This window comes from Corvus brachyrhynchos, unplaced genomic scaffold (genome assembly GCF_000691975.1).
Source record: "Corvus brachyrhynchos isolate BGI_N302 unplaced genomic scaffold, ASM69197v1 scaffold23, whole genome shotgun sequence".
NCBI classification, from domain to species: Eukaryota; Metazoa; Chordata; class Aves; order Passeriformes; family Corvidae; genus Corvus; species Corvus brachyrhynchos.
Genome location: NW_008238983.1, coordinates 12,137,903 through 12,158,361, shown reverse-complemented (window position 1 = coordinate 12,158,361; position 20,459 = coordinate 12,137,903). Strand labels below are relative to the sequence as shown.

At 35.2% G+C, this 20,459-nt stretch overlaps 1 protein-coding gene across 1 annotated transcript in view; it reads right to left on the bottom strand.

The window, feature by feature from the left end:
• Positions 1–20,459, bottom strand: part of ABCA13 (ATP binding cassette subfamily A member 13) — a 175,725-nt gene that overhangs the window by 27,312 nt on the left and 127,954 nt on the right. Inside the window, exons 46-51 of the mRNA XM_017738711.1 lie at positions 19,709–19,824; positions 15,556–15,712; positions 14,350–14,603; positions 13,886–14,069; positions 12,487–12,596; positions 2,500–2,650 (exon numbers count right to left, since the gene is read on the bottom strand). Of these exons, the coding sequence (XP_017594200.1) occupies positions 2,500–2,650; positions 12,487–12,596; positions 13,886–14,069; positions 14,350–14,603; positions 15,556–15,712; positions 19,709–19,824 (972 nt within the window). The remainder of the gene's footprint in view (positions 1–2,499; positions 2,651–12,486; positions 12,597–13,885; positions 14,070–14,349; positions 14,604–15,555; positions 15,713–19,708; positions 19,825–20,459) is intronic.

Here is a 20,459-nt window from a genome sequence, read left to right as displayed (position 1 = left end):
TATTTAAACAAACCCTTGTAAAGCAAATATGGCCCAATACTGAATACTGGCCTGATTATACCCAGTATAAATGATAATAAACATGGATTGTATTCTAGAGTCATCTGAAAAATAACTTTTCATGTCCAAAGCAGTCATTCAAAGTGTCAGGTTCTGAGTAAGTGGATGCAGTGTAGTTTGAACATCCTGAATAGCAATCATTCATCAATTCCACACAAAACAGTATTTATTTGGCTTCCGAGTAAACTCAGAATTGTTAGATTTCTTACATTTGGAAAGTGTATACACGTGGTCAAGCTTCTGGGGAACAATATTTTTTGTCCCAAAATCTCATTAAAGTGTACACACTAATTCTGCTTGCAAAAAAGTAAACATGCAAAGAATAAATTAATTTACAGATTCACATTTCCAGAACCTATAGAATAGAAAATGTAAGGAAATCATTGAGATTCTAGAATCAGAGCAGAAATCTTCCTGAAGAGTTAATGTGAAGAGAAAGAATACTGACATTCCAAACAGTTGCCTCAGAAGACCTGATAAAGCTTCTTTTGAGATTTGCAACAGAAGTTTTAATGCTAATGAGGGATGTCATTTGATATTGTGCTAATAATTTTAATTTTTAACAAGCTGAGTGCTGTATTTTAGAACAAATTGAGATCTAGGAAGTTGATATGTTAAAGAAAAAAACATAACAATTTAAAGTACTATGCTAAATCAGTATCTCTCTAAATAACCCAAAAGCTTTACTCTAATTTTTCCAATTTTGCAGCAAAAAAAAATTTTCAGAGCAGATTTGTCAAGTATAACAAAACTTCACATTACATGTGAAGCTTAACATTGATATTAAATGACCCATTTTTCTCCTCCTTTTCCATTCATTTAATTACTGTTTTGGAACATTAAGTGCACTCAACTTTATGTCAGGCACTTAACTCCTGCTGCTGCTAAATCTGTCTAGCAAATGATTTGGTCCTTGAAGTTAGTGCTTCAACAGACAACTTCAGCAGCAACACAACCTGTAAGTCACCTGACTGCTCACCAATTTCTTAAAAAACAAAGTAAATGCATGTTTCTTTCCTTATCAAATCAAGGTACTCTCTAGAATATACGTGTCTGTGCATATTAGTGTAAACAGTCACTGGTAAATATTCAGAGGCAGGTTTGGAGTGCTGTATCATAGGCAGGAGGGAATGATGAGAAAATAACAGCTTACATTTCCATACAGCTGCTCCTCTAAAGCATTCCAAAGCCTTATTTTCTTTATAGGCAGCTAAAAGGCTCACTTTCTCCAGGCATCAGCCATTTCTGGGTTGAAGCACAGCAGCTGCTGAGCACTCAACAGCAGTGCCACACAGTCGGGAGGGCCCACTGACAAAAACATTTGTTTTCCTCTGAGATAGCTGCATCTCAGTGTTTGATGGAGGCAAACCAGACCAGCTAAATATTATTTGCAGGAGTGCTTTGATGCCTTGATCGCAAGCATATGGCAACAAAGTCTGCTCTGCAATCTATGCAGACAAAAAATTAAGACAACTGAAAGGAAGAATGATCTCTCTTTCATAAATGTGATGCTAAGGCACAGAAGGCTGACTACAAAGAATAGTCTAAGCCAATACTTAGATCATCTGAGGTCCAGGAAGGTTAACATTTGTAACATAACTCATATCTAAATGAATTATTTTCATCCATTTGAAGAGGGACATGTATGAGATGTACCACACCACTTGAGGAACTCTTCCCTAAGTGCTATAGAGGAGCTGCCACTTCATGGAGAAAACAAGTAATTATAGTTGAGGGCTTTAGTGCCATAACAACCACCCCTTAATATATTTCTCTTGTATCGAGGGAAACATATTTAAGTTTTCAGTACTCTGCTAGTTGTCTGAAGTAAAATTTAACACCAAGAAGTTATGAAGGGTAAACAATCAAACAAAAGACTGATAATTTCTGAATTATCAAAAAAAAGAATGATGATTTTTAAGCAGTCTGAAGGAAACGTTGTTAAGAGAGTTAAAAGTCCAGGCTTTGTCCTGGACAATGGATACTGCCCAAGACAAGGGGCAAAGACTTGCAAGAATCGCTTATTTTCACCAGGCTCTCATCCAGAAACACCATATCTCTGAAGAATAGAGTTTTTCAGAGGTACATGACTCAAAACATGTGGAGCTTTCTCCCAGTACTTTAAGTGTGATACTGGAGGCACTGAACCATTCATAAATTTAATTTCCTTTAGGGTTTTTGTGCCCAAAGTTTCATTTGCAGTAATGTTATTTTACTATCTGCAGTGATGTTATTGTGTTTTGAACTGGCATAACGGACAGAAAAAAATCCACATTATTTAAATAAAATAGTGGTAATGAAAAACCTTAAAGTTTTTAACTAAAGTTGTTAAGATGAAATATTAGATAGTTCCTCATGTTAAAAAAGTACAGTTGTTCTATAAACTCCACAGTCCAACCTGGAAATAGCTCCCTCTGCAAATCTGTTTGGGATAGTTACCTTATGGATATCCTGCTTTGGAATTCCACGCAGTGTGCAGTAATAATAAAGATGCTCCCAACCTGTTAAAAGTTCATCCAAGGCATCTTGCTGTGGACAATATCCAATGAGAATACCTTCAGAGCTAGCAGACAGTATATCCATTTCAGACCTGTTAAGAAAAAGAAAAATATTTGAGTGTTGCTTAACAAATCCCATGGCCCTGGGTTCCACCCTTGGGGTAGAAAACAAATGCATGTAGCCTCAAGGCCACAGGGAGAGAAGTTTGAGTCTCTTTGCCACGGTCACTTAGTGCAGCACCTCCCCACACAAGGCACACTTTGTGCCCCTTTTGGATTAGCACAGCCACCAGCATGTCACTGGTGTAACAGTGTGTGTGTCAAGGTCAACAGACAAACACATGAGGAAGACAGGTCCATGAGAATTAATGCTGAGCAGTTTTAGTTCTCTCATCTTTTCGGTAGTAGCTGCTCTAAGGAGACACATTTCAAACCATACGGTGCTCATATTGGACATTATACTATATCCAATATTATATTCATATCAAACACGTTGAATATTGAAGAGGCAGGACTTGAGAGAGAGGGAAATGCTGCTCTGCATGCCTTGTGTGTCTATGCACACACATACACATTGCCTGCATTCTCCAAACAACAAGAGTAAAACCAAACACAGGATATTAAAGCCTAGTAACCTAAAAGACAATACACGAAAAAGTATAAAATTATCCTGATTTAAGAGACTTTGGTTTTCACTTTGTAGCACCACAGCATTACTTGAAATTACATTCATTGCTAAGAAGCAAGCTTGATTGCAAGGGTTTCTCATTACCCATAATGACACTAAATCTATCCTATTTATTCCAACATCTAATTCAACACTCATTGATGCTGATTTACATGTACAGAAAAACCTGTCAAAATGAAGATACTTAATAATAAAAAAATCTGAGCTTTGAAAGAAAAAAGTTTTCAAAAGATTCTGAGTAACAGAATGTTTTTCCTCTTAGTGGTTTTCTACATTTCTGATTAAAAGAACTAAATATGTGATTAATCATTTAGACACAAAGTAAATGCATTAACTGCAGGATCTACAAATACCAGCACTAGTGAAAATATAAATATGTATCTCCTGTTAACTAGATTCAGGAGTCTGGTGAGAAAAAATTCTGCATTTTACATAATGAACCACAGCATGAAAATATATTTTAATGCTATCAAAAGATAAATTAACATGATTATGACAAACCTTGCCGTGGAGTAATTAGAATGGTCCTTTGCTCTTAATGGAAAAGATATAAAATCACCATATCTTGATTGGTTTGGATAACTGCCACAGCAGTTATCTGCCTGTAGACACCTCTCTAAACAAAGAGTTAGCAAAAAGTAGAAGGATCATAGGGGAAAGAAGGTAACAGAAGTGTACTTGTTCATTCATTTATATCCACTTATAGGACATTTTAAATTACTTATATAAAAAATTTTTACTGGCTCAGTTTCCAGCCACATCTATGGCAAATTAAATCCTTTTTCTATGGTTATCTTTACCATAAGATATGGATTGAATAATGCTGTTCTTTTTGTATAACCATTCAGAAGCCATGGATTCCTTATTTAATTAATACTAACATAGAGAAATACTATTCACAGTGAAATATTATCTAGATGCTGTTGATGCTCAGAGATGTGTCTGAGGTTTCTTTTGCTAGGAAAATTAATGTACAAGGTTTTCTTTTGGTGCAGCTGCTGTCTTTTGAGAAACAAGACTCTGGGCTTTTGGTATTAGGGCCAGGTTCAGTCAGAAGATAATAAAACCCACTCAGGGGTAATTTCAGGCACATTTACTCAGCACGAACCCTGTAGCTGGATAGAAACATCTTGTCTGCAATGGGCCCCTACAAGGAAGAACAAAAAGTTACATATGGACAGCTGAAAAAAACCAACAGACATCTAATGTTCTTAAGCTAGAACTATATTAGAGCATCCTTACTCAGTTTGCATCAGGAAATAAAAAGTGTCCCTAGCAGTAACTGTACACACAGGGTTCTAGTGCAGTGCCTATGTAAAGCACCCAGTCTGAGTGGGTATCCTGCCCCCTGACCTTCAGATTTCATACAGTGAGGACAAAGTGAGAATGCATCATTTAATATTCTTACTCAGCTTCATCCTTATCTTGCAACTTTATCCATTAGTGCTGACCCTGAACACTTCAAGAGTTCCCATAAACACACAGACTCTACTGTATTCACTAAACAACCTTTCCACCTCCCTCCTCCTCATCTCTGTATCTGTGAAACCAAAAACAATCCAACTGGAAGACAAAAAAAAAAAAATCCATATTAGGATTCTTCTCTTTTAATCAGACATCTTTTTTTTTTTAATGTGCAGTATAATGACTGTTCTTCCCTCATCAACATCACTTAGTAGATTTCCAAATCTAAATTCTGGACATTATCGTTCAGTTTTGTTTAGCAAGGTCCTAAGCTTTTTCTGAAGAGAGAAACAATATATATAAACAATAGATGAAAGAAAAACATATTATAATTTTTAATTATAATATGTATTGCAGAACACAAAACAAGCTCCCATCTTAGGAAATTGATTTTGCTTGAAATTCGGTTAATCTGTCAGATTTCAGTTTTACAGGCCTAAATTAAACGAACATTAGTGATGGCATGATACCAGAAAATCTTTTCAGTAAATGATATACTGTAAATGCTTTTCCCTTTTCTTTTTTAATTTCTGATTCCATTCATTAAACTAATCATAATCTTCTTCTTCCTTAACAAACATTTTATATGCTATTATCAGAATCAAATTATTTTTTAATATTTTCTGAAATATAGATTAGCATGCAGCAAAATACTGATATTTTTTTCCTCAAGCTAGAGAAAAACAGCCATTTGTATTCTGCCCTATTATTATCAGCATGCCAGAATTTTTCTTTAGACTCTTCACATTAAAAACAAGACAAGAAGAATAAATCAGCTTATTTTATAAATAGAAAGAACATATAAGTACTGATTCCAACCCTTCTCAGACTTTTGTCCATAGTATAGTAGACACAATGAAACCTAGTGTAATATCTAAAAACTGTAGGGAGGAAAACAGGCTTTTACACTAACACACAACTTTCTGTATCTTTACAATAACACTGTACTTGTTATCTTTAAATTCTCTTAGTAATTTTGGTTACATCATCTCATCAAGTTAAGGCATAGAACATATTTTCTCCTTCATTTTTAGACTACATCCTTAAATCAGTACTTCTCCTTGCTAGTTAAGTTCTCCTTCAGAGTGAACAGCTGCAACAAATGACATCACCAGAATATTTCCAGAAATCTTTATATTTTAAATATAGTTTTAAAGTTGCAGAATTGCATTTCTAGAACTCCTTTGGAAATGGTCAACAGAACATCTGGCATCCTCAAGAAAAATAGCAGAGTCTAGCACTTGAAGCATGGAAGATTTTGTATTCCATCCCTGTCTAAGTACTTTGGTGAGAATCATGATATTTTGGTGCAAGACATCCTGAGAAAACATCCAGGACTCAATAAGACTTTCCTCAGTATGAAATGCTCATCTCACAGTTTTGTACTATTGAGGAAAGAAACTTGCTAGACTTTCAAGTTACTGGGATCATAAATTAAAATCAGAGTGTTTAAAATTTTTCATTCAAAGTTGTTCCTCCACTGATCATTTAAAGGCTTTTTACATTAACCTATTTATTCTGAGTTCTTAAAGAAATCCCTGCAATCTGATTACAGCTCTGAAGGTTATATGGGGGTGGCATGGGGCACTCCAGTCAAAAAGCCTTTGCTGACTCTGAAAAGAAACATAACCACTTGGATGAGTGAATATGATCTTGGACAAAACTTGTTGCCTTCTCCTGTATAAACTGGACCTGCAGTTTCTAGAAGGCCAGACTGGCTATTGCAGAACTAGATTTGGATCCTGTTTGTTACAATGGTTACCAGAAATGTTCCTTATAGGTGGTTGTGAGCTGGCATTCAAAGGTAAACATCAGTGTTGGGTTTCCAGGGGCAATTTAGTACCCTTGATATCAGTCTTACAGCTGTTTTGGGAAAAGTTGTTTCACTCTTGGCTCCACTGTGTACTTTGTTTCACTTTTATATGCTTTTTCTGCAGTTTTTGAATGCAATTAAATGCAGTGATATACATGGTACTTACAATACCACATATATATATCTGCTTCTGCAGAGAGATAAATTCCATTAATTAGTCAAAATGAAATATAAATTTACAAATTACAAAAGGACTTAGACATTTCATTGTACTCATAACTGCACATTCAATTCAGTGCATACTAATGTTCAATTAACATTATAAAAAATCAAGGTTAAAATATAATTAATGTAACTATAGCTTCATTATAATTAGACTAATTATACTGATATATAGTGTAAAACCAGACATTTCAGCCATTATGTTGATGTAAATTTATTCTTCCTTTCAAGTTAAGCTATTTGAATTACATTTTTAATTATTTATCAAGCTGAATATCATACCTATCAAAAGAGTCCGAGTTCTAGCTATAAAGAAATATTTTACTTTTCTCTCTTTGTATAGCAGTTCTTTGGTCCTATGACTCTGTAATCGAACAGTTGAGATGACTGACACTTAATTCAAATAGCATAGGGAGTTGCTGTCATGGAGGACCTCTGTGCAGAAGGAAGGTGAAAATTCATGGGAGATAAATTAATTACATGAGGAAGACTGCCAAATGCTTCAGTCCTTGACGGGGCAACTTATGAACGAGATGTCACCTGGTTTATCTATTTTTTTGCATATGCATCCTACTACACTCTAAATAAGAACTTAAAGTCAGCTCTATTCAGCAAAGCACAACAGGAAAGTCTGCAAAATAGAGGGCACCCAAAAGCAAACAAATCACCAGTCCCATTATTCATTATTTTCCATCGACCTTGACATGACGCTTAAAGGATTTTGACACTTTCTCTTCAAAGCTGTGTTTATCTCTCCTTACTTGAGGGAGGTTTTATGACAGAGTCACTAAAGAGGGCTTAAACACAAGTATACAAAGCAGAAGAAAACAAAGCTTGGCCAATGTACACACACACAAAAAAGTGGAACAGATGTACGGTATCTGCTGATACATTACCCCAGCAGACATTCAAAGACTATGAAGACTCACTCTGTTCTCCTTTGTTTTACCACTTTGTTAAGTGTCAGCTTTGCTTTGTACATATTTAATGCAGACCTTACTTCTTCAAGCTGTTTGACAGAAAAAGTAACTACAAAAATATTTACAGTTTCATACACTCCCTTTCATTTAGACAGCTTCCACACTGGTGGTAATCTAGTTATGGCAGTAGAGCCAAGCATGAGAAAATTTTAGTCCATTTTTACTCTTTTAGAGCAACAGCTGTGCTACAGAGAACACAAAGAACTCTTCTAAATGTCAAGCAGTTAATTATTAAACATATTTAAGCTTCACAACTCTTTGAAAGTCTGTCAGTCTCTTAATGTCTTGTAACACCATACTTTATAAATACAATTAAACAAATGTTAAGAAAATAATATACTTTCTAGTAATTATCCTTTTTGCTTTTGATATTTCTGCCCCTTATGAAAGGTAATGCCAGTACTTCGCTATCACTCTTTTATTTCTAAGCCTTCTGAAGTAACTGTTTCAATACTGTTTGCTCCTTTGGCACTCTTTAATATTGGGGTGGCAAATATGCCTAAAATGAAGACACAGTCTCTAGAAGCTAATTACTTCTCTGTTTCATTTACACAGATACGTCACTGATAACAGCAATATTAATGAGCTACACAAAATAATAAAAAGGTAAAATCCCCTGTGAATGGCATCATCTTCACAAGATTGGCTGTGGTTGGTGACAAATTCCTATTATTTCTCTGACTGGACTATTTTTATTACATAAAGGTAACAACTAGAATGGGCCTGCAAATGTTATGTATAAGTTGCCTAAAACATTTTCTGCAGAGGGATTTGAAAATTTTTAAAAAACAGGTTTTTTGTAGACTGCTCAGCTTGTATGTTATAAATGTGCATTGGTCACACAAATTGTAGGATATAAAGTTCAGGCACATAGTGAATTTAAAATATCTACTTAATTTGTAGTGCATCAAAAAGAGAAAACCTTAATTAAAACAGATCAGAAAACTCCTCTTCCTGAAAAGCATTTCCCCATCAAGAAGAAGGTCAGGAAACACCAATTTGCAGAAAAAATGAAGTTGGCTTCATTCCCACTTATAGACACCCTTATTTATGAATCCCAGTGATACTGAAAACCAACATGCATAATACCTAGCTTCTATGGATTTTGTTAGGTTTTGTTACAAAAACAGACACAGTTCTCTCTCTGATCCTTAGGAATAAGCTCCTCTTTTTTTTTTTTTATGGTATTAAGCATTCAGTGAACAACCAACCTAGAGGCCAACAAATCTTTTAAAAGTACTTGAAGATGTTGTAAATCTGCTCCTATGCCCTGTTAAAAAGGAAGTTACTGCTCAGAAATATATTTTTTTTAAATTTCTTTGAGACTATAGCAGCAAGTTGATTATTGGTGTGTGAGGCTCTTTCTCTATAACCCCATGCAGTTCCAAGATATTTTAGGTTGACCTTCCAAAAATTGTACTTTGCATTCAGTTTGTACCTTTGAAAAATCCCATCTTCCATTTCTAGAATTCATGTTGTTCCAAGGTGCAATAATTTTCAAAAAAAATCGAGGCCATTTTCAGTGCACCTGCCTCAAAAAACCACTCCTGACTTCATTTTAAATTCAGTAGCAATCAGGAAAATGTATGCATGGATTTTTTGGGGTTTTTTTGTTTGTTTGTTTGTTTATTTGTTTTAAACGAGAAGCTTTCAAGCATAGTTATTCAAGGAAACAGGAACTGTTATGAATTAAGGATTTTCTGCATGGAGTAAAATTAGTTAGGATCTCCATTATTTTTAATAATTATTTTATATACTCAATTAATTATTTGATCATGAAGAATGTATCATGAAGGTAGGGTTAGATAGCTGATAGGAAGAAATTCTTTACTGTGAGGGTGGTGAGACACTGGAACAGATTGCCCTGAGAAGACATGGATGCCCCATCCCTGGAAGTGTTCAACGTTGGATGTGGCTTTGATTAAGCTGGCCTAGTGGAAAGTGTCCCTGCCCATGGACGGGGATTGGAACTAGATGATCTTTAAGGTCCCTTCCAACCCAAAATATTTTATGATTTTGTGAAGGATCCATCAGACTACAGTATCTGGTCCTTTTGTGGTGACAGAGGACAAAAGATGTGTTCCTTCCAGTCAAACACAAAAGAGGTGGGATCTACATCTAAGCTGCTGCCTAATTATTCATCAGGAATAGCTATCAGAGGTAATGTTTTCATGGAAACTCCTTCATTATGTAAATTTAAAAAAAAAAATCTAATTCTGCTGACCAACAAATGTTCTGCAGCTGTGACCACCAGCTGCTTTCTTCTGCTGACTGTAGTCTCTTCTATGTGCCAGGAACTCAAGGCTCCTGAGTACACTACCAGAGTAAGAAAAGGAGAAGGCTTCTTACCATAATATCCCCCTTCCTTCATTTATCTGAGTCATAAATGCAAATCAATCCACCTAAAAGTCCCTGCGATGAGTAATTTTAGTCATTCTTCAGCTGCTGAGGAAGGGTTCCCCAGACCTGTTGTGGTTTCCATCTCACCTCTGGAATAGCCAACAACTTGCCCCTTAGTGATTTTCAGGAGTACAGCAACACAGTGCACCACTATCTGCTCAAAGGCAGTTTCAAAAATATGAAGCAAGGAACAAAGTCAGGAGGGACATAAATTTCTTCTCACAGCCTTGATTTTTTTCTCTAAGTTTAGCTACTGTATAACAGCAGCTTTTGCTTAAGGTCACCTTCTTGAATTAAAGTTTTGAAAACTTGGGAATATGGGTTTTACCCTCACTTCAGCCACTGCAAACACAAAAAGTCCATAAACTCGATTGACACCACCATAACAAAAGGTGATAATTAATGTTGTCTAGGGTATTTGATACACTGAAATTCATTTGTCTAAGGCTTTCTCTCAAGCTTCCTAAATGTGTCAAATATCATTACCTGTGTTTTAGTATATGGTAAATAACATTGCACCTTAATATATGCTTTCATGTTGGATTTATAAAACACAGTACGGGGAATGAAAGTGACACACATAATGTCCAGGGGCAACATTTATACTATTGTCAAAAGCCAGTAGCACACTAAAGTTGACCTCATAAGCAGTTTTGTCTGTTTAACCACAGGTACATAATGACAAGACCCCTGAAAGGAACACAGGCATTTTTAAATTTTTTAAAATTTTTTTCACAAAAATTATCTTAGGAAGTTTAAAAAAATATCTGTAGTCAGAAAACATCCTGTAAGTGTCAATATATAATAAATTAATTATATTCTTATAACTTTATATTTGCTTTCAAATAGATGTTAAAATTTTGGAATTGTCACACCAGATCAAATCATTTTTCCAAATACAGACCTGGGACCACACTGTGCAGGGACAGCCATTAGTGATCCATGAATGCACAGGTGGGACCCAAGGCAAGTCCCATTAAAATCTACAGCAAAATACTCCTCAGAGACAAAAGCACTTGTGAGCTTAAATACTGCCCTGATGGCAATATTTTATAAAAAAAAATTACAGATTATTTTATTTCTCTAGATCTCAAATTCTCTTCAGACTCATGCTATAAACTTCTGGTCCCCATCATATCCTGGTACAAAGCCTTCCATCAGTTCCAAAGAATAACAAATGTTGATTTTTACCTAATTTTAAATCACTTCTGTTATTTTTAATTTTGCTTAGTGTCTGAAAAATTTCGTCTTCTGTTTAAGACAGAAAATTATAAAAACTGAAATGTTTGAAAAATTATAAATGAAAACAACCATCTAAAAGTCTAACCATTTTAAAGCCTCACTCACACCCTTTCTTCTTCTCTTAAGAATATTTTATGATTAATTTTTTTTTATGGTTTGCTATGAAAGTTAATGAAAAAACACACTGAAGTAAAATTATGTTTGATAGTGGTGATATTGTAGATTTCAAAAGTGCAAATTTTCCAGAAAACTGAATTTTGCAATGATTGAAACTACTTATTCTTTGAAGCTAAATCTGATAATCATTATCTTTGTAAAGAATTGAGGAAATACTGACCTATGAAAGAATTTGATTTCTAAACCAAAAAAATGTAACTTGACATTTTGAAAATTCAAAAATGCTTTCTTTAAAAAATTCTTAATTAAACTCTTGACCTGTCCTTGTCCAAAAAAATATTTCAAAATCTACATCATTTAGAAAAAAGAAGAGCCCAGAATCCATTTATATATATGTATATATATATTTACTACTGACTAAAAAAAAAATAACTTTACTTCCCCTCCAGTTTTGCTGGGAAAAAATTATAATTATTGATTACATCTAACCCAAAGTCCATTATACATTTATCACTCCATCAGAATGATAAATTTCACCAACACCTCTTATCCTAATTATATACCATATTGATCAAGTAATTAATTAATGACTCTGAAGTACATAAGTGTAAGAAAATATTTTAAAATTATGCACTTGAAGCACTGCTCATCTGCCTAAGCCTGGAAAACTTTCAGTGCAGTACTAGTATGGGGGATATACGTCCATGCATCTTAACATATGTTACAATTCTTTTTAAGTTTTAAAAGGATGTATGTTAAGTCTTCTTAGAGTTTCTCTTTTGCTACCAGACAAGTTTATTCTCAACTAACAGAGCTGTCAAACAGAATTAAATAATTCTAAAATGCTTTTCCACAGCGACTTAACAGCAACAAAGCAGTATACATTTAAAAGGGAACAAAATAGGTCCCTAGAGTACAGTATAAAGGACTGAAGATGTGCTGAGTCTTTGATCATGTGCATTATCAATTAGCACTATTCTGATCAAACCCTGCATTATTTACCCAGTAGGAGTCCTGATAACAGCACGTCCTGCAGATGGGGTGATATCTCCAGTCAGCATCTTAAATGTTGTGCTTTTCCCAGCTCCATTTGTTCCAAGGAGTCCAAAACACTATCAGAGATACATATTAAAAAAAAAAAAAAAAACACCACCAAAAGGCAATCAATATGCTATACTGAAAGAAATAAGAAACATTACACCTTCAAATTTCCCCCCTTTCCATATTTCCTATAATATGTCTGTAAGAAACTGTATATGGATATAAAGTGTGTGCAAATTCCCTTTCCCACAGAAAATCGATTTAAAAAAACCCATATACATAATATTTTGATTACCCCCTAATTACTAAAAGTGACTTATTTAGGATTCTAGCCCTCCACTTAAAACCCTTCCCAGCAAATAAATTCATTATTTATCCATATTATTAGTAAATGCTACATTTGAACAGGAGGGTTTAGGTCCTCTTTCCAAACCCTGGCTATAGTCCACAGAGTCAATATTTCCCAGCTTTGCATGAGCTGCTTCGCTCTGTACAAGTGAACAACAAACATCCAAGAGACACACTCATTTGAACACTTATTTCAGGCCCCTAGCTACAATAACTTTATGCTTAAGCTAGGATAGCGTTCATATTAAGTCTACACATAGCCCTTTATGATTTTGAAATACCTTTTTCATGAACTTTTTTATTGATAGATAGGCTTTAATCAGCAATAACATCCTCCTGGTTGCCTCAGTTACCCAACAGCTAATCAGCAAGTAGCAGGACATCACTGGACCTGTGCTGCCATGTGCAAGTTTCTCAGATCTTTCGATATTATATTAGCAACCAAGAAAAGTCTTTTCTTTCTCAGTAGCTTAGAAATTAATTTCTGTAATTCCCCAAACCATCAAAATGATGAAAAAAAACCCCAAACACAAATAAAAATTTGTTCAGCACTAAATTTCAATTTATTGAAATGGTTTGTATGTATATGCTATATTCAAACATACTGCGATGATTTCAGCATGGGAACTAAAAGTGTGCTGCGGTGACAAATTCAGGATTCAGTCCATGGTTTGCTATTGAGTTGGGTATTCTGTTTTCTCTTTGAACTGCCATGCTACCTTACTTGCTTTTTATGTTAGCCGATATTACTGTAAATTGGTAAAGATAAGCAAGAAGTAAAAAACTCAAGACTCTGATTAAAGTTTAACCCAAAAAACAAATGAACAGTCACTTCTTCAGCACCACCAGAGTTTCTGCTTTTATCCAGTTATTGATTTTCAGAAATTACTACAACTGAAATTTTTCTGCTGCTATCAACAGATCTTTCACTGTACACACACTGACTATGTCTCAACAATTGCTCAGACTAAAGTGTTCCTTTATAAAAGGGGAAAAAGAAAGACCCCTTTACCTCTCCCCTCGGTATGCCCAAGCTTATGTTTTCCACAGCTGTGTTCTTCTTACTGAAACCTCCATAACACTTCCTGAGGTTGTACAGAAGTAGGACATCATTACCAGTTCTCCCACCAAAGAGTCGCTGACGCTCCATTTCTACATCAACATCTTCTGAAGGGCTGTTAACTGAACAAGGACCCCTACAACAGAACATGATAATAAGTGATACATGGCAAATTGGTCATTGCTGCGCTCTATAACTCCTGTTTTCCTGGCTGTAATGCCTTAGCACTTGGTGATCAGTTCTCATCAGAATTCAAGGGAAAAACAACTACTTGTATTTTTTCTGTAGTCTGCATTAATTCAGGTACACCACATTATCAGAAGTATTTCTCTTCAGGTGTTCAAAGGAACACACCATTTTCTTGCTCTAAAAATTAATTCAGTGCCCATTGTGGCAGAATACAAATGGTAACACACCTTGGTTTCTGGAGGAGGTCCCAATGAAGGAAAAGACGTAAAAGAAGTAGCAGTGTTCCCTGAAGGGCCATTTCCACAAAAATCCAGCCCAGGAAATCCATTTCAAAGGGGCTCACATAAGAATCTATTCCAAAGTTCCTGGTCAGGTCAAACTTGATCTGATTGTACGAAAGCTCTATTAAACCCTGGCCTAGGCAGAACTGTGGGAATATGATGAATGCCCATTTGAGGATATTGTAGATGTTCTGAAAACTCTGTATGCAGCAAGGAGGGAGGAGAACAAAAAAAAGGAAAAAAATTAGTTTTCTCCAACAGCCTAATGAGAACACTTGCAAAACTGGACGCAGCATTCAAATCTCACTCATGGTAAACTGAATTCTAAAGTGCATATTGTGAACTATTTTGGGGACAGGGTTCATATCATATTGCATTTTAGAATTTCTACAGCCATGGCATTCTAGTCTTAGTTGAAATTCACAGATGGTATCGAAACACATATATACCCATGATCCTTCTATTTCCTTAACCTTTTAATATTTGAATACTATCAAATCTGAATCACCAACTTAAACCCAAGTGAATACTGCATCTGCTTACACACTTTCATGACACATAATCCAGATTTTCCTTCAAACATCAAGATTTTGACCTGTATAAATGGAGGTTGTCTCTCCTGAATGGAGAGTCACACTCATTTTGGAACTCCTTTCCATCAAGTGGTTTAAACACCATTATGACTAATTAAAATCACATACATGTAGTGAGAATGAACTGTATGAATTACTATTCATACAGTGCATTAGTGATCCTAGGAATATGCAGCTTATCTCTTATGTCAATATTATTCAAACACATTTTACAGTGCATATAATCTATTTAATGGACCAGAACAGCTCCCATTATGTGCCAATTACAACTTAATGATCTAGAAAATGTCAAAGTTTCAATTAACACTGTTTTCCCATTATTATAGCATGCTTTTTTGGGTTATAGACAAGTTAAAATTCAAGATGGTAACAGTCAATACGGTATATTCTAGGACAGAAAAATCATGAATGTTTAAAAACCATATGTTTTTCTACTGGAAAAATCTTATCAGTACAAATATATAAACAGGCAAATATACTTTTTCAAATATATACATGCATGTACGTGTGTGTACACATCTCAGTTATGAAAAAGATAAACCAAAGGTTTTATACTGACCTGAACTTTGGAAATTATAGCTAACAAGCGAGGTAAGAGAGTCACCAGCATGGTACACAGGCCAAACACAAAATTTAAGGAGATGTAAGAAATAAAAGCTACATCTGAACTTGAGAAGAATCTGGATGCGAGATACATCCAAGGTAAAGTTGCATACCTGAAAGTTTAAAGAAACAAAACTGTCACAAATAAGTTATGTTTTTGCCTCACCCCTCCCCCTCCCCCCCAAAAAAAAGGTCAGTTATCACATTGGAATAAAACCACAATTATTGTTCCTTATTTTTAAGATAGACAAAAAACTCTTCTGAACAATTGATTTAAAAAAGGACAAATCTGGGATAAGTGTTCCTTAACAAATTAGCTTATAGTTCCATAGATGTACACATATTTACTACCATGTTATGATTCATTTTTGCCTATATCAGATATTTACTTTTACTGTTCCAGACAGCTCACAATCCTGATTTCTGAATGACTGAAAACCCATGCACCTTATCAAGCCTCTTACACAGAGAAGGAATTAAAACCAAGTATTTAAAGCTTAAATCATGAATGCTGAGCAGTTATCTTTTCTGAGAGGCTTTCATAGAAAGAAAAAAAAGAACAAAAGAAGAAGGAGATAGTGAGCAAAGAAAGAGAAAGAAAAAGAAGAAAAAACAATGATCTTTGAACTGGAACTAATATTTGTGCCAGTGATAAGTTAGAATGGAAAAAACCTAGAGACCATGTTATTACCTAAACCAGGTTGTCAATTAGTAGAGTAATAGCTATCAAAATGAGTGCACAGCACAATGAGGATAAGACAGCATGTCCATAGCTACATCACCTTCCATGAGAATCTTTAAAAGAAGGAGGAAGGCACCCTCCATTCTGACAAGCCAAGTGATGCCTATCCAGAATGGAGTACTCACATGTTTTATAAAGAGATCTTTACAAAGACTAAAACAAGGTCTGGGCATTTGGAGCATGCATATTACATAAAGAAAATTTATTTTCCGTTCATCATAGCACAAGATATATCTATCAAACAAGCAATATATAGACTGCAGGAGCTATCAGCATACTCTATTGCACAATGATAAGTACATATGTAGTGTATTTATAAACACTTATATAATATTAATATGCATAACTGGTTTAGTAGTGAGCTGCACGCAAGAGCAACTAGCCAAAAACCTGTGAATTCACTTCTTCACTGCCTTAAAGTGTAGTTTAGATTATAAGTCATAAAAGACCCTTTTGAATTCAGTATTTTGTACTTTCTTATTGCATTGGAGAATGCCAAAATCTTTTACCTTAAAAAACAAACTTGCAAACCCTGCTGGGAAGTAATAATGATGTTATCCTCAGTTTACAGGAAGAAAAAGGTTAAATGACTCAATGTTTGGGTCTCAAATGAGGATTGTAAGTATTCAAGATCACACTATACTTTTCAGCATCCTGTTGCCAGTCTTAATCACCCAATCTTTTCTTCCCTTCATGCACATACCAAAATCACTGTTCTCAGAATTACAATATCATAAATACAAGTCCATCCTTGGAAACAGCTCAGGAAAGAGACGTGATTTACAGTGCTGTTACTCTGCTGTAAATGAAAGCAAAATTTGATTTGTTTGCTTATAGCTGCTAAGAAATGAGTAAGACTTTCAGAATACTAAAGTTACATGATGTTCAAATACAGCCTTTAAAGTAGAGGCCAGTCACACCTACATTTCTATCCTCTTTCTTTTCCTTCTGCTGCAGTTGCAATTTAGTATTTTCTAAGTGTAAAAGACAGAACATTTTGGAAAAAACTGCTTAAGCGTTTGGACTAGGAAACACCTCTGCTATCAACTAAAAGAGAAAAAAATGTAGTTTAGTTAAGAGACCATTATATTTTTAAAGGAAATCACTTTTAAAGTAGCACACTAAGAAACGTGATTATTCTTTCAAGCACACCCTCTTCTCTTTAACTTTTTTCTATAACTGTGCTATTTTTATCTTTATTCTAGATCAGAAAATCCACACAAGTGTACCCTGAAGAGAAAAAAACATTTTAAAAGGAAAAAAATGCAGATGATGGCGGCATGCAGATGAATGAGGATTACATGCACAGTACTGGGGAAAAATAAAATGGCCACAGCAGGCTTCATCACATTTACAGTGTAGTTAGGCTGAATAAAGGGTAGACTAGGAAGAGTGGCAACTCTGAATTTTATCAGTGTCCTTGAGACGTGTTAAACTTACACTGACAGCTATTGGATCTTTAATATGTGTTAATACACATTGAATACATAGATTTTCTAGTTAAAAATCACTGCAACATCTGTTAAGTCAGCCAAAGATGAACAGTACAGGAGGGATTATATTGAGTTTATTAAGCTGCATTTGCAGTCAACAAAATAAGACAGTCCAGCTTTTCAGTCAATGACTTTTTTTTTCTGAAATACTCAAAGTCTAACTCAACATTTTGGTTAAAAAAATGCCAGCATAACTGCCATTGGATAGTATACTGTGGGCAGGGCCAAAGCCCAAAGCACACCAGAGAAAAAACCTGTTATGACTTCAGTAGACATACAGGTCTGTACTGTGTGCTTCAGTTGCTGCTTGGCTAAGATTTCTATAGATACCTATGCCTCACTAGGATGACAGCAATTGGATCACAAGAAGGGTTCAATGGTTGTAAAGGTAATAAAAAAAGGGTGTGAGATTTCATAGTGTGAAATCTTTGCACTAAGACTGGTTAGAATTTGTGCCTTTAACTTGAAGGAAACACTTGATGGAAGTGCTGAAGAAAGGAAGTGAGAGTGGCACAAAAGAGTGATACAGAGAAGAGAAAATTATGAATTTTGGATGTTTCATACAATTTATTTACAACATCCTGGCATTATGACCTCTAAAATATTTCATACTAGTTTGGCCATTCACGTCCAGGAAAGATGAGCTCAAACTGGAGTTATAAGGAAAACTGATAAATAGAATTATCCAAGGAATTTGGAAGGTTTTGCAAGAGAGGACTTTGCTTCTTTTGGCTTGCAAAAGGCGTTTGATGAAGGATAATTATGAAGTATGATTCTGAATAAACTTAGGCTAGAATTTCCAAGAAAAGGTCCAGCTTTGAGGATACCTAAACAGTTTTCAAAAAAAATGAGTTCCTGAAGGCACAAAACCTTGAAAAGAGTTTCAAGGTGCAACATAGCAAACTGGGGGGTTTTTTGAAGGATTTATCTGAGACTCTTCCTGGAATCGAACATGTCCTGATCTTGCAGAAGGTCCTTTCTTTTTTCCTTCCCTATGATTCTGTCATGAAGCAGCTGTCATGTAAGATATGCATCCTCCCTGACAAGTGTAGCAACAATTAGTTACTTGAAATAAGGAATGAACTTTTCAGAAGCTTTTTCCTTTAACAATTCATCTTTAGCATTTCTCACATCACCTTAGACAGCACATGGGAAGAGCTAAAGGAATAGAATACACTATTCATTTGATTGATCCCAGGGCTCAACAAACTTATTTTTATAGAGGTATCAATCCTCTCTTTAACCAGCTATTTTAACCTTCTATAACAGGGTTGGGTTTTTGGTTGGGTTGTTTGGGGTTTTTTTGATGTGAAGCTAAGCAAGAGAGTAGCATGGTAGAACTTTCCTCTCTCACAGCACTGTTTGGAGACAAATCTCTGACCAGCCTGGTACTTCACATTGGACAGACTTCTCATAGGAAATATAAACTCCTGGAGCTATGTAGAATTACAGAAAACGGTTTGAGCTGTAATAAAAGCCGTTTGTGACCTTCTTGATGATATTCTGCACAGCTAAGCACTGAAATTCTGAAATTCTGACCTATGTTAATATTCCCTCTGGAATATTCCTTCTGGAAGATAACATACAATCAATTTCTAACAGCAAATTACTGTTATACAGTTATACAGGCTGAGTATCTTCTGAGACATTTCCACTCCTTTTTTTTTTTTTTTTAATGCATAAATCTCCACCCACTTTTTGTGTTTAACTTTCAAACTCACGTTTCAGCCTGTTTTTTCCTTTTATTTCGCTGAATCATAATTGTTTACAAAGACAGAAAACCATGCATCCAGCAGCAGGTGCAAACTACATCTGAAGATTTATGTTTGTTTCTTAGAAGCTGTAATTCCATAGTAACATTTCCAATCACATACCCAAAGAGTATCAGCAGGAGAACAGTGGCTGCCAAGTTCTTTCGGAAAGTGAAGGCTGATAGCTGGAAGGCACTAATAACACCAACACACAGGGTGACTGGAACCATGTAAAACACCTAGAAACAGAAGGAAAAAAAGCACTGAGTAGGTGAGCATCTCTTACTGATCTTACCTAATTTGCATAGAAGGGTTTTAAAAATTAACTTTTCCATACTTGCAATACAATTATACTATAAATTAGGAAGAAATAGTCAGAATAGCTTGGAGATTTGACTCTATACTTGCTGTGAAACTACCCCGTACACATGAAACAGCCTGACAAGATAAAATCTGACTACAGAATATCCCCCATAATCCTATTTCTATTGACCTTTCCAATACATCCATTTAACAAGCTAACTCTTCCAGATAATGAGTCCGTGTGGGGCCATTGCTCCAAAACATCAAATTACACTGTGAATACAGAGGTTTGGTTTCAGAAATAGCAGTTTCACTGATTAGTACTTCATTCATAGGAGAATAATAAGGATGCAATTTTAAAAGAGATTTTAATGAAGGACCATGTGTGCTGATGAAGCAAATGACATCTTTAATTGGGAATGGACACAATATGTAAAAGCATTACAGCCATCATGCAACAGGTAAAGCAGTTTCTCTCTTTAGTCTCTTGATATAATGGCAACTAAACACTGACGGGTGGCAGGGTGGGATTGGTACAGGGGATTCATATCCAAGTACTCAAGAGAGAGCG